Source organism: Lepidochelys olivacea, assembly GCF_965140295.1.
Source record: "Lepidochelys olivacea isolate rLepOli2 genome assembly, chromosome: 25".
Taxonomy (NCBI): Eukaryota; Metazoa; Chordata; order Testudines; family Cheloniidae; genus Lepidochelys; species Lepidochelys olivacea.
In genome coordinates, this window is record NC_140435.1 from 6,928,706 (window position 1) to 6,941,966 (window position 13,261).

General features: G+C 59.2%; 1 protein-coding gene across 3 annotated transcripts in view; it reads right to left on the bottom strand.

Annotated features, from left to right (window-relative positions):
- The window catches only part of NFIC (nuclear factor I C), a 141,498-nt gene that overhangs the window by 14,172 nt on the left and 114,065 nt on the right, over nucleotides 1–13,261 (bottom strand). For all 3 annotated transcript variants that reach the window (XM_084614789.1, XM_084614787.1, XM_084614788.1), the window contains exons 9-10: nucleotides 10,777–10,936; nucleotides 6,594–6,679 (exon numbers count right to left, since the gene is read on the bottom strand). In XM_084614789.1, the coding sequence (XP_084470915.1) occupies nucleotides 6,594–6,679; nucleotides 10,777–10,936 (246 nt within the window). The remainder of the gene's footprint in view (nucleotides 1–6,593; nucleotides 6,680–10,776; nucleotides 10,937–13,261) is intronic.

The window sequence follows — 13,261 nt, forward strand, 5'->3', positions numbered from 1 at the left end:
TAGACACAGCTTGGTGGGAATGCAGTGGGGTGAGGAGCCAGGCCTTGGGGTGGGGAGGTGGGAGATGGGACAAGAGCAGGGGAGCTGGGCGATCTTATTGTCCCTGGTTTTCCTGTGGAGTGGGAAGCAGTATGAAGCCCTATGTGTAGACACACTCATACTGGTTTAACTCTTACTTACACTGGTTTAGCTTAAGCCTGTAATTTGCCAGCACAAACTGAACTGAGTTAGGCCAGTGTTAAACTGTTTAAAATAATAACATAAGAACGGCCAAAATGGGTCAGACCAAAGGTCCATCTAGCCCAGTATCCTGTCTTCCAACAATGGCCAATGCCAGGCACCCCAGAGGGAATGAACAGAACAGGGAATCATCAAGTGATCCATCCCCTGTCGCCCGTTCCCAGTTCCTGACAAACAGAGGCTAGGGACACCATTCCTGCCCATCCTGGCTAATAGCCATTGATGGACCTGTCTTCCATGAACTTATCTAGTTCACCTAATGTGTCTAGATTAAGGGTTTGTGCCGGTGTAACGGGATCCATTTACATCAGTGTAACTTTCCTTGTATAGACAGGATCTAAAATTCCCTTCTTCCCCCGGCGCTGGGGTTTCAGTGTCCTGGGGTGCCCCAGGAATCCCTGGGGGGGAATAAACAGGCTACGCCAGGCTTCACAAACAGACAATGTCCAGGCTAGAATTAGGAAAACCAGGGCACAACCTGCATGCAGCAGCCAGGAGGCCACGTCCCCGAGGTCACTCATGTGCTGTCTTGGTGGGAGCGTGTAGGCACTGAGATCTGACCGCAGTTCTGCATTTCCCCAGCAGGTGGCAGCACAAGGCCCCCCTGCACTGTGTCTTTGCAGGGCAGGGGGCCCCGGTGCTGAGTGCAATCCCAATGGCCAGTCCAGGCCTGGACCCCCTGTCACTGCCATTGGGGGCCGTCCGGTGACACCTGATCGCTGGGAACTGAACTGACTCACTGGGTTTCTGCAGCCGCCCCCAACCTCGGGGAAATGTCTGAGAAACTGAGGCAGAGAGAGGGGCTGGGGGAGTGGGCATGAAAAGGAAGGAGACAAGGCATTCCCCGAGACGGAGCGGAGACAGTGGCCAGGGCAGAGAGAGGCTGCTGCTGGTGGCTGGCGCTCCGGATATGCGCCTGCTCTGTAGATCTGCTTTCCCTCTGAGGTTTAACTGCATCTGGCTGGGCCCAGGTAGGGAGCGGGCGGGACGAAGGGGAAAGCCGGGGAGCTGTGGCTGGAGCCAAGGACAATGCAGGTGTTTGGGTGACGCTGGGAACGTCAATCATCCATCACTGCTGCGCTCTGGAGTGGTGGGGCAGGCGGGGCTCAGTGGGGAGAGAGACACCCCAAGGATCACGAGCACAGCTCCCCCCAGCACAGCATCCTGCAGCTCCACAGCTGGGCACGAGGGCAGCACTGACTTGGAAGGCAGAGTGCCCCACAGTACCCCCCTGGCACTGCACTGGGTCTCTGAGGGGACAGCACCTCCTACCCAGTCACCCACCTGCTCTCTGCACCCCTAGTGTCGCAGCACTAAACACAGAGGGAAAAGTCGCCCACCCGGCTGCCCTCAGCACAGAACCCCCTAGTGTCACCCCGAGGCATCGGGCATGACCCTGAGGGAAGAGCACAGCACCCCACCATTGCTGAAGGGGTGGTTCAGCCGGAAGAATCCCACCTCCCTGCCCCGTGAATGGCGACCCTGCTGCCTGCGGCACCCTGGATTGTTCCTGGCCTCCCACCACTCGCGAGCCCAGCGCAACACTGTGGAGCCAGCCGGGCAGCGGATCCCAGGCATCATGTCCTGCAACCGCGCTTGTAGGTACTGGTGTCTCCCAGCTGTCCCTCTGCTACACGGCACGGCGACGCGGGAAACAGAACTCGGCTCTGCCGGCGCTGAGAGCACAGGCCCTGCCCCTTGAGCCAACTCCCCCACTAGCCCTACAGAGGCTATGACCCTACAGAGGCTACAGAGCACTTCCGAAGCCAGCCAGCAGAGGTCGCACTCGCACACATTGCAGTAACAGCGTGATCAGCGGAGAGCGACCATGGGGATGGGGTGCGACTTTTGCTAAAAACCACGTGGTATTCGGGGCTTTGGGTTTAGCCCGCAGCTGTCAAACAATTAAAAAAATTAATCACGATTCATCGCAGGTTTAATCGCACTGTTAAACACGAATAGATACCAATTTATTTAAATATTGTTGGATGTTTTCTACATTTTCAAATATATCGATTTCACTTACTACACAGAATACCAAGTGCCCAGCGCTCACTTTCTATTATGATTTTTGTTTGCAAATATTTGCCCTGTAAAAAAGATTTTAAAAATGGTATTTTTCAATTCACCTCACACAAGTACTGTAGTGCAATCTCTTTGTTGTGAAAGTGCATTACAGGGTGGGGAATTAGAGGTAGGACCCTGTAAATGTAAACAAATATGTTCGTCTGAGCGATTGGCTGAACAAGATGTAGGACTGAGTGGACTTGTAGGCTCTGAAGTTTTACATGGGTTTTTTTTTGAGTTATGCAACAAAAACAAATCTACATTTGTAAGTTCCACTTTCAGGATAAAGAGATTGCACTCCAGTAACCTGTATGGGATGAATTGAAAAATTCTATTTCTTTTCTTTATCTTTATCACAGTGCAAATATCTGTCATCAAAAATAATAATATAAAGTGAGCACTGTACACTTTGTATTCTGGGCTGTAATTGAAATCAGCATATTGAAAATGTAGAAAAACACCCACAAATATTTATAATCAGTTTCAATTGGTATTCTATTATTGTTTAACAGTGCGATTCATTGCGATTAATTTTTTTAATCGAGTTAATCATTTGAGTTCACGGTGATTAATTGACAGCCCTAGTTTAGCCCCCGCTTTGCTGGGTCAGCAGCTGCTCGGTGTTCTCTGGAAGTGCCCTGGCCCCTTGGCAGAGCAACCCGAGCTGCAGTTTACATTAGCCGATGCTGTGCAGAGCGCAGGGCGCAGGCAGCCGGCAGCAGCGCACCTGGTCTCTCTGCACATACCTTTGTTCCCTGGGGGGTTCAAACCACAATGAATGAGCTCAGTGTTCACCTGAGTTCCTCCCAGCCTCCAACCTCCCCTGGAGACACCAGACAAACAGCCCAGTGTTTACAGTCCTTGCATTCATTCTGCCAACACGTGGACAAATGGAGAAGGGAAAAGCGGAGGGGGGCGAATTCCCGGCAGCACAGGGCTCGCCGCCACCTCGCTGCCAACTGTCCGCCACACAAATGGCTCCAGAACAATCGGCACTAATTGGCAGCCTGGCTGGCATTCCACAGGGACCGAGTGAGGCCTGGCCGTGCCCTCTGGCCCCTCGTGGTGCTCTGGGCTGTCCCCGGGGTGCCCAGGCTGTGGCTGAACACAGAGCGGCAGGGACTGCCAAGCCAGCACCACTGGGAGAGCTGAGGCTGTCTGACTCGTGCCAGAGGTGACTGTTCTGCTGGGTCACAGCTGGGCTTCCCGAGAGGCACCCAGCTAATGTGTTCGTCATTAGAATTGTCCTGCTTAGCATGCGATCACCTAACCAGCCCCGATGCAGGGCCTTTCCTCTGGCGGGGCTCACCCCTGGCTCCTCAGACACAGACCCACCAACACCCACCACGGAGGGAAGGGATACGCTGGGCTCATTCCACCGGTTGCTGAAACACGGCCCCCTCTGGGGTGGAACACGACGTTTAACAGCAGCCGCTCAGAACGGGACACGACAAGGAATCCTGTGCCCTGTGGAAATCCCAGGAGCAGGTCCCGGGGTAGGGCTCTGGCCAGGACCCTGATCTCAGACCCTTAGGAACTCCCTCTCTCCATCTGTAATAATCTCCCAGTGCCGGCTGTGGCGTGTCTCCTAGTCTCCCTGTCACCTTGGCCTCTCCCTGTCAGCACTGTAAGCACCAGGGCAGGGATGGCCTCTGTTCTGTGGGCGTACAGCGCCTAGCACAAGGGGCTCTGGGACAGGGGCCGCCAGGGGCCGCCCTACTCTGCACAACAAACTGCAGGGCCAACCTAAAGCCACGTGGTCCCTGGGCTGCACGGCCGAGGAGCCGGGCCTTAGAGGGAAGGGTGCCACCTAGTGACACAGTGCTGCAGCTGGGAACGCTGTGCCCTGCAAACACCAGCTAATGAATTATGGATTAAATAATGAGCGATGCTAATTAAAAGCAGCTGAAAAATCCACACTCCAGCTCCCAGCTCCAGCTGTGACAGGCCTTGGGGGCTGTGTGTGAGCCCGCAGCATGGCCAGGGTCCAGCCACTCCCAGCAGCAGGGTTGGGCCCAGAGTCAGGGCTGGGGGCGAGGCATTTCATTTCTGAAGGGGCGGGGGGCGGTGTGTGTGTGTGTGTGTGGAATTTTAAGCCCCTGTTTCTTTAAGAGCAAAGAGCTGCCCCTTCCGGACCGAGCTCACGTGGGGGCTCTGGGGGGAGGGTAACGGCTCCTCGCTGCACCACCAGCCGCGCTCCGCCTAGCATCTCTGCCAGGTGCCAACGTCGCCGGAGGAATCCCAGTGGCTGACGGCCATCACGCGACGGAGCCAGCCAATCAGACGCCAAGCGGCGGCTGTGCCAATCTGGCCAGGGTGGGGTGGGGGGGGGGCAGGCTCAACAGCCACTCAGCGCCAGCTGCCAAGTTGTTTTTTTAGTGGCCTGTTTTTTACGAGGCTCTGGCGTGCTGGTCGGGTGCCAAGGTGGGAGCTGGGCTCCAGGCAGCTGCAGTGCCCAAGGCGGCTGGGAAAGCGAGGGAGGCCGGGGCAGAGCCAAGACACGGACAGCAGAGTCCAGCATGGGCTCCGGAGTGAACTCAGAACTGGGCCAGGCCGGGCGACCAACCTCCCTCCCTCCCTCCGATGCCCCGTTCAAACCCAATGAGAGTCTTTCTATTGGCTTCGCATTGGGCCCTTTCTCCCCAGCTCGGGCAGCAGCAGGGGCCCAGATTGACCCACGCAACCTTGGAGCCCCCTTCAGAGACCCCTCAGCGGCGGTGTGAGGGGAGCAACCGGGCTCCCCAGACCCACTGCACAGCAGCCACTCCAGACCATCCCCTGGCTGGGCTTGAACCAGAGACTTAGTGGTCAAAGTCTGTGATTGCCCCCCCCCGCAGTGAGCCAGCCTCGAAAACAGTGCTAATCCGTCAGCCCACTCCGCGCCCGGCCTTCCTCCGCCCTGCAAGCAGTTGGGTGGGATTTGTCTCTAAGGCAGTGTCTTGTTGCCCGGCATTCGCAGTGACTGGCAGGAGCGGGACCCTGCTTCTCTCCCCCAGGCTCCGGTCCCTGCTTTAGCAATTGACCATGTGGAACTAGGCAGGGCAAGCACCTGGCACACGAGGGCTCGGGCCCCCCTCACACATCTCCAATGGTGCCTGTAGTCACGGGCTGGGCCCGCACACACACGAGGCTGATGCAGGGCTTGTCCCCACGGCAGCCCAGCACGGGTCGCTCGGCCAGCGGCCCAGGCTGGCTCCTGGGCGTCTCCGTGTAACCGGTTTGGCGGCTCTGCCCTGCTCCCTGTTCCCTGTGCACCAGCAATCCCGGGATGCATTGCCACGCTGGTGCCACTCTGCACCCGTGTCCCTGGGCACTTCGCCCCCTGCTGAGGCACGATGGGCCAGCGGCCCGGATTCTCCCAGAATGCACTGAGACGAAGCCGGCGAGGCGAGCCAGTGCGCTGCTGTACCTGGGTCTGACACAGGCGTCGTGGCCTGTGACAAACCTCGGCTGGGCTTAGGCTGGAACACAGGCCGCCCACCGCCCAGGGAGAGCCCAATTCCCAGGCACACACAGGCCCCTTTGGACTGCCTCTGGCTTTGAGGGCCCTTAAAGTAGGTACCAATGGCCCCCTGAGCTTCCTCCCCGGCTGGCACAGAACTGGAGGAAGGGCACGGCACCCATGCCGCTGCGGGCGTCCGGCAGAGGGGGCCTGGCCAGGGGGCACCGCGCGGCCGCTCTTCTCTGCTGCCCACATGGCCTCGCGTGCGGAAAGAGCTGAGGCTTAAAGCCACATTAGCCGGCCCCTTCTGCCGGGCCTGTCCTGAGTGACTGAATCCGGCCCTGAGCCCTGGCCATGCTGGGCCGTCACCCCCTCCGCTCTGCCTGGGGGGCATTCTGCTCTCGCTTTGCCCTGGGGAGCTAGGCCTGGCACTGGTGAGCCCTAGGGCTGCGACGGACGGCAGGGGAGGCTGCGCGACGCCGGCTCGGCAGGACGCCGCCCGCTCTCTAGACAGGCTGCCTGGCCGTGCTCCTCCCCCAGGGCCTTGCTGCTCACAGGCCCACAGGCCGGCCTAATCCCACCTGGGACCACAGGGAACCAGATCACCGGAGAAAGCAAGACAGTTGCCAGCGAGCCTGAGCCACCAGGATGCTGCCATCTGGCCTGGCCACGGGGCTGGCTGTTTCCCAGCCAAGTCCTGGTTGTGGCTGGAAGGCAGGGTCCCTGCCCAGCATGGCCTGCCAGTGCTTCCCTGCCATGGCAAAGAGGCCCTGTTGTGGGAGGCCAGCGCTCCCTCCCTGCGGGGCTGTGGCACACGGAGGCCCCCGGTGCGCGCAGCTCTTACCTGTGCCTGGTACATACTCCCCGGATCCCTTGGTCCTAATCCCACGAAGGAGCGATTCGCAGGGGGTGTGCCGGGTGCAGAGTAGGCTGGGGACAGAAACGAGAGCTCATTAGCCTGCCAAACGGCAAGCGCCTCTGATGCGCTGATCAGTCACCGTGGCCCAGCACCAGCGGCTGCGCGCCCCTGGGAAGGGAGGCGAAGGGACACGGCCGAGTCCACCCCAGGACACAGCTGGGATTAGAACCAGGCTTCCCTGGCACAGGCCTGGGCTCCATCGGCTAGGCTTGGCCTGGGAGCCCCATAGAATCATAGAATATCAGGGTTGGAAGGGACCTCAGGAGGTCATCTAGTCCAACCCCCTGCTCAAAGGAGGACCAATCCCCAACTAAATCATCCCAGCCAGGGCTTTGTCAAGCCTGACCTTAAAAACTTCTAAGGAAGGAGATTCTACCACCTCCCTAGGCAACGCATTCCAGTGTTTCACCACCCTCCTAGTGAAAAAAGTTTTTCCTAATATCCAACCTAAACCTCCCCCACTGCAACTTGAGACCATTACTCCTTGTCCTGTTCTCTTCCACCACTGAGAATAGTCTAGAACCATCCTCTCTGGAACCACCTTTCAGGTAGTTGAAAGCAGCTATCAAATTCCCCCTCATTCTTCTCTTCTGCAGACTAAACAATCCCAGTTCCCTCAGCCTCTCCTCATAAGTCATGTGTTCCAGACCCCTAATCATTTTTGTTGCCCTTCACTGGACTCTCTCCAATTTATCCACATCCTTCTTGTAGTGTGGGGCCCAAAACTGGACACAGTACTCCAGATGAGGCCTCACCAATGTCGAATAGAGGGGGACGATCACGTCCCTCGATCTGCTCGCTATGCCCCTACTTATACAATGAGGTTGCTCTGTCTAGCTTCCCCAAAGGGTTTCGCTTCCTCTGTGTTGATACTGATGGCGGGCTGGGAGGCAGGGCCTGGGGAATGGACTGCATCCATGTCCCGTGGTTGCTTCTCAAATACACTTGCTCTGAATGGTTAGTGATGGCGAAAGGTGCCGGGTTGAGACCCCCCGAATCTAGAATCCTGTTTACACACAGCCTGGGCAGCAGCAGGGTGATACCAGCAGTACAGGGACTAAGACACATGGTTCTAGTCCCAACCCCCAGAGAGCAGGATCACACACATAGCACTCAGCGCTTCCCATGCTAGGATCTGAGAGCTTCCCAAAACCCCGTGCTCCAAGGTACAGTGTGATCTGCAGCCCTTCGCCAATGGTGGGGAAACCCAGAGGTGAAGCAGCTTGCCCAAGGCCACATAGCAAATCAGTGGCAGAGCTAGGACTGGTCCTCAGAAGGCCTGGCTCCCAAGCCCCTGCTCTACCCACTAGGTAACGTGTCCTCCACTAACCCCCCTGCATTTTAATCACAGCCCTCAGATGAGGGGGCGGAGCTTGTTGCAGCACAGTATGCTGGGAGCTGTAGTTCTCAGAGCCTCGGGGAAGGCTGAGTCTCTGCTTGGAGCTGTGCATGGAACTGCTCTGACATGGCCCAGCTGCCAACTCGGCCAAGGCAGGGGTGGCCCAGCCCCAGCGGGAGGGTTAATACAAGCTGGGCTAGGAGGTGCCTCCCGGTGCTACTGGGACTGGCCATGGGTGGGGCGAAGGGGAGCAGGCGTCAGATGCGTTGAGAGCAGCTACCCTAGGCACCTGGGGAGACTCCCCGGGGTGTGTCCCGAAGCCTCCACGCAGACCCGTTGGGTCTGTGCCCCATGCTGTTGGGGGTGGCTCACTGGCCCCCTCCAGTGGCTGAGCTGTGTAGAGAGCTTTAGGAGCCCGTAGTGCTACCGATCCAGAGGTCGGGGGCTCAACGGGGGGCGTGGGTATGTGTCCCCCACGGCTGAGCCCTGCCATCTCGCCATCCCAGCGGGCACCACGGACACACTGCGCAGGCTGCGGATGGATTGGCAGAGCCACCAGCTCTCCCATTGCTCCCCAGCCCCCAGGGATGCTGGGACCTTTCCCCTTGGCTTGTGGGGGCTCCATGTCCCGCGGCTCTGGACGGTTATTTCCCAGACTGGAGGGAGTGGATGAAAAATTCATCATTCATCAATGCCGACAAAATATTCAAGGCAGCCCCTCCCGGCGCCAGCTCGTTCCAAACATGCCTCCTCCACTCTAGCTGGAAGGCGGCTCCCTCCTGCCTCTGCCAAGTTGCCCCATCCATAACTGACGAGTCTTTCCTCGTTCGCACCCATCAGCGAGCTCTGGGTTTCCAGTCGGCGATTATGGTTTGCTGGCGGGGGAACTGTTTACTCACAACCAGCCTTTCAAGCTAGGGGCCCGGGGGATGCGCAGGGCAATCAGGCTCCGTGCAGCACTGGGTGCCGCTTCCGTCTCACCGGGATGTGGCTGGCAGCTGGGCTTCCAGGGGGCACGTGGCCTGGGGGTGTGTGTGTGGCAGATCATGCTCTGCGGGGGCCCGGCTGAGGAGCCAGGATTGAGCCAATGCACTGGGCGGTGCTAGGCAATGACACGTGATGGCAACGTGAGCTGAGACCATCTTGCAGGACCAAGTTGGTGCCCTTGGAGCTAGGCCTCTGCCATGGGGCACACTCTGACATGCTGATTCTGTGCCCCGACGCCCCACTGTGCCAAGCCCATGGGATGGCCCAGCTCCACCATTTGGAAGGAGTAGACAGCTCCAGCTGGGGAATGAGGTGAAGAGCGGCAAGGCGCATGGCTTGGGATATTTAAAACAGGCAGGACGGAGCGGGGCAGGAGGGGATGGACTGGATGTGACATCAGGTTGGGGGGCAGGGATCCTGTCTGAGACCCCAGCCTGCCCTGAACTCCAGGGCAAAACACTGCCCCTCCGAGCTGCCCATGCTGGGTGAATGCCGGGTGACAGGGACCAGCTGCTGCTCCAAACAGCCTGCCCCAAGAATGCTCCAGCTCTGATGCTCACAGGCTGTAGGGGGCTGGGCCGCAATTTTATGGGGCTCTGGTTGGACCCATAGACATGTTCAGTGCACGAAGTGCCTTACAAATCCTCATGGGCTGGAAGCTGATGGGTGAATTAGCCACTGACTGCCATCGCTAACGAGGGCATGGCCTCTGGCTCCTTAGACTCATCATGGACTCTCTTTCTTTGAAGTTTCCAGTGCATTTGCAGCTTTCCACCGTTGCTGTTTAGTTTTGCATACGCAATGATTGGAAGAATGCCCCTGCAGTTCAGGGCACCATGCATTCCAGTGGATGCATGGATTTAATCCTCCAACCATCAGTCCTACATTGTCCTTCCCTAATGCCTTCCATCTGAGGAGCTCAATGCACCATGACCATTAGCCAATGGAACCCCCAGCCAGCCCATGGGAAAGGCATTAGCTCCACCCCCACAGCTATTTGCCAGATGGGGAAACTGAGGCACAGAGCGATGAAGTGACTTGCCCAAGGATTGCCAGGAAGCGTGGGGCTAAGCTAGGAACAGAACCCAGGAGTCCGGCCGCCCCGCCCATCCTGGGTTGGAAATTCCTAGAACGTTTGGTGTGAAACAGACCTGGCCACATGCACCGTGGAGAGGCCAGGGAAGGAGGCGGGTTTGCCAGGCAGAGCGGAGAAGCAGCACACGGTGAATGTTCCCAGCAGCGCCAGCTCAGACCTGCCTCCCCAGGCACGTGAAAGTGGCCAGCGGCAGAGACCCATGTCCTGGGAAGCACAAGGCCAGCTCCCTGCTGGAGCACCGGACCCTCCCTCGGGCTGTGAAGCAGGCCTTGGGTACAAGAGAGGGAAGCTCAGTGTCCGTGGCCCATTCAGTGCCCTGAGAATGCCCTGAGGGGCCAAGCAGGGGATGCGACTTGAAGACCTGCCCACTAAGAAGCCAACTGAGACCCAGCAAACTCATTCCATGCAGGCTGTCAGACACTGACTGAGTTTGCTCTCTAAAGGGTAGGGGGTCCCTGGCTCCCAAACAACTCCACGCCCAGTCCCCTGAGCCCCTTGCTCCGGGCATGAGGCCGCAGACAACACCCATTGCTCCCCAGCCCCAGCGTGACTGCCGGGCGTGATGGGATGGATGCAGAGCTGGAGGGCGGGAGGCAAGAAGAGGCATGGCGGGGGCGGGACTCAGTGGATGGCACCGGGGCCAGGCTGGCCCCTCGCGATGCCAGGCAATGCCGCGGGCTGCTTACTGGGTGATGTCGGTGAGGTTGTCCCGCCCTCGGAAGTTGTCGTGGTGGATTTGGTGTCAGGAGAGAGAGCCAACCGGGGGATGCCAGGGGGAGGTGGTGGCGCCAGCATCTGGGTGGAAATGTAGTGACTGGGCACTTTCACTTGACCACTGCCATTTAACTGGGGACACAACACAGACAAAAACAAACAACAAGCCATTAGGAAGCAAGAGCCGCACAGGCCCGCGCCCGGCCCACGCAGCCGGCCCTCCCAGGCGCGTCGCCGGAGGTGCCATTGGGACGATGGCGGGGGGCCGCAGCAGCAGCAGGGCGGAGATGGGGAGATGCAACCCCCCCTGCCCTTAGCAGTGGACACCCTAGGGGTCTGGTCCAGACAGAGGCCTCGGGGACAGGGGCGAGGGAGGGGCTTCAGGCACCAGCTGGGGCAGCTGATGAGAAAGAGCAGATGCAAAGCCAGGGCCCTGCTTGGAGGCAGCCCGGGGAACCCCAGGTTCTGGTACCAGCCCTGCACAGGCCTGTGCCCGCCTCCCACTGTGCCTGCTCTCAGTGGAGCCGGGGATCCTCTGACAGCGAGCGAGTCCCATGAGATGCACCCGCCCCGGCTTTGGGGGCAGCTACCTGAGTTTGGGGGTCCCAGATCAGCCACTGCGCAATCGGCCAGCTGGGCTTGTGACATGAACAGCAGGGACAGGTGGCCAGCACAGAGGGGCATTGGTGCAGCTCTGCCAGCAACACAGGAAAGGGGTTTCAGGGGGCTGGGGGTTGGGATTGAGGGGCATCAGCAGAGTTGTGGGTGGAGGGGCAGCACTGGAATAGCAGGGGGCTGCGGGTCGGGACTGAGGGGCATGGGCAGAACCTGGGGGTCCCAGTTTAGACTCCCTAACATTGACCAAATTGCCCTTTGAATCCGGAGCGGGAAGCGGAAGCGAGTGAATTCTGAGGCCAAGGCTCGCCAGGCGGCACCCCTCCGTGTCAGCCCCATGGCAGGTAGCCCTTTGAACCAGCCCCCTGTGGGGAAGGACGCCCAGCTGAGATGGCCTAGAGCCAGCTGGGAAGCAGTCGCTGCTACATCAAAACCCTGGGGCTGGGGGGCCTGGGCCAGGATGCGGGGGCCCAGCTGAAGGCTTCAAAGGCTATGGAGCTGCCTCCTTCCCCGCCACCTGCTCTGCGGCTTTCAGAGGCTCCTGTGTGGTCTCCTAGACCTGCCCGGTGGGGGCTCTGCCTCTCCAGCCGGACCTGAGCATGGGGGTCACGTCCCCGCAGCTGCTGCACCAGTGCCCAGCCACCAGCGGGAGAAGCTGCCATGCAGGACTCTGGGGCGAGGGCAGGATTCTGCCTGTGCCCCTCACTCTGGCCGCTGGCCTCCTGGACCGGAGGCTGCCTGTGCAGGGGCTGTGAAATCCCAGCTCCCAAAGCAGGCTAGTCAGCTGGAGGGCTGCAGAGGACAGAGTCTGCCTGTAGCCCCCTTTCCCTGGGGGAGGGTGGGTGAAATTAACCTGCAGCCAGCCAGGGACTGGGGAGGGGGGATCCGCCAGGAAAACCCAACGGAGTGATGTGCTGGGATGAGGAGCAGAGCCTGAACTGTGCCCAGCAGAATGGCTCTCCTGGGTGAAGGGCCAGCTGCTGGCAGGGAGGAAGGGGCAGCCAGGAGTCAGTGCTGGGAGCGAGTCTGGAGAGAGGCAGGGGCATGTATGTGGGAGAGAGGATACAGGACCTACTACCACTGCCAGCTTGGCAAGCGCTCCCTTGGCGTGGGAGTGGCAGGACGGGGTTCTAGTCCTGGCTGGGGGGGTCCAGGCTGTCTCAGCAGCAGGTGGATGAGTCCTGACCTGCTCCTGCGCTGCTGGAACTGTCCAGGGTGCTGCAGGGGGGCCGGAGGGGGCCAGAGCAGAAGCTAAGGAAGAGGTTCCATAGCAGAAGACGACACAGAGAGAAGACAGTCCCCCCGCGCCCCCGGGGACCAGGCAGCACTAACAGGGCCTGGGGCAAGGGAAACAGCACATCCCCATGCACCATGGGTGCCTGGCACGGAATGAGTTGGGGGGGGGTCGAAAGATACCTGGCAGCACAGGTAAAGTGTGTGTGTGGGGGGGTTGTCATCTGCACACGTGCTGCGGGACAGACAGTTCATGGGTCTGTGGGGCAGGAAACCCCTCTACTCTCGCAATGGACTTGGGCCTTAGCTTTTGAAAATCGTTTGTTATACTTCAAAGGACGCTCTAAAGAGACAAATGGTCGGTCCCCCCCTCCATCCTTCCCCTGGTGCTGTGTCCTAGCACCTGCCAGCATTACAGACTGAGCTAATTTCCTTTCTGCCCCAGCCTGGCTGCATTGGCTCAGTTTCACTTTCTGTTTATTGTCAGTTTCACTTCCTAGTTCTCAGTCCTGGCAGGGTGTGGTGGCAGGGGGCTTTCCCATGCACCAGGGGCTGGCCCCAGTCCAGCAACACCCCTTCCCTGGCCCGCTTTGCAGTCAAATGAAAGAG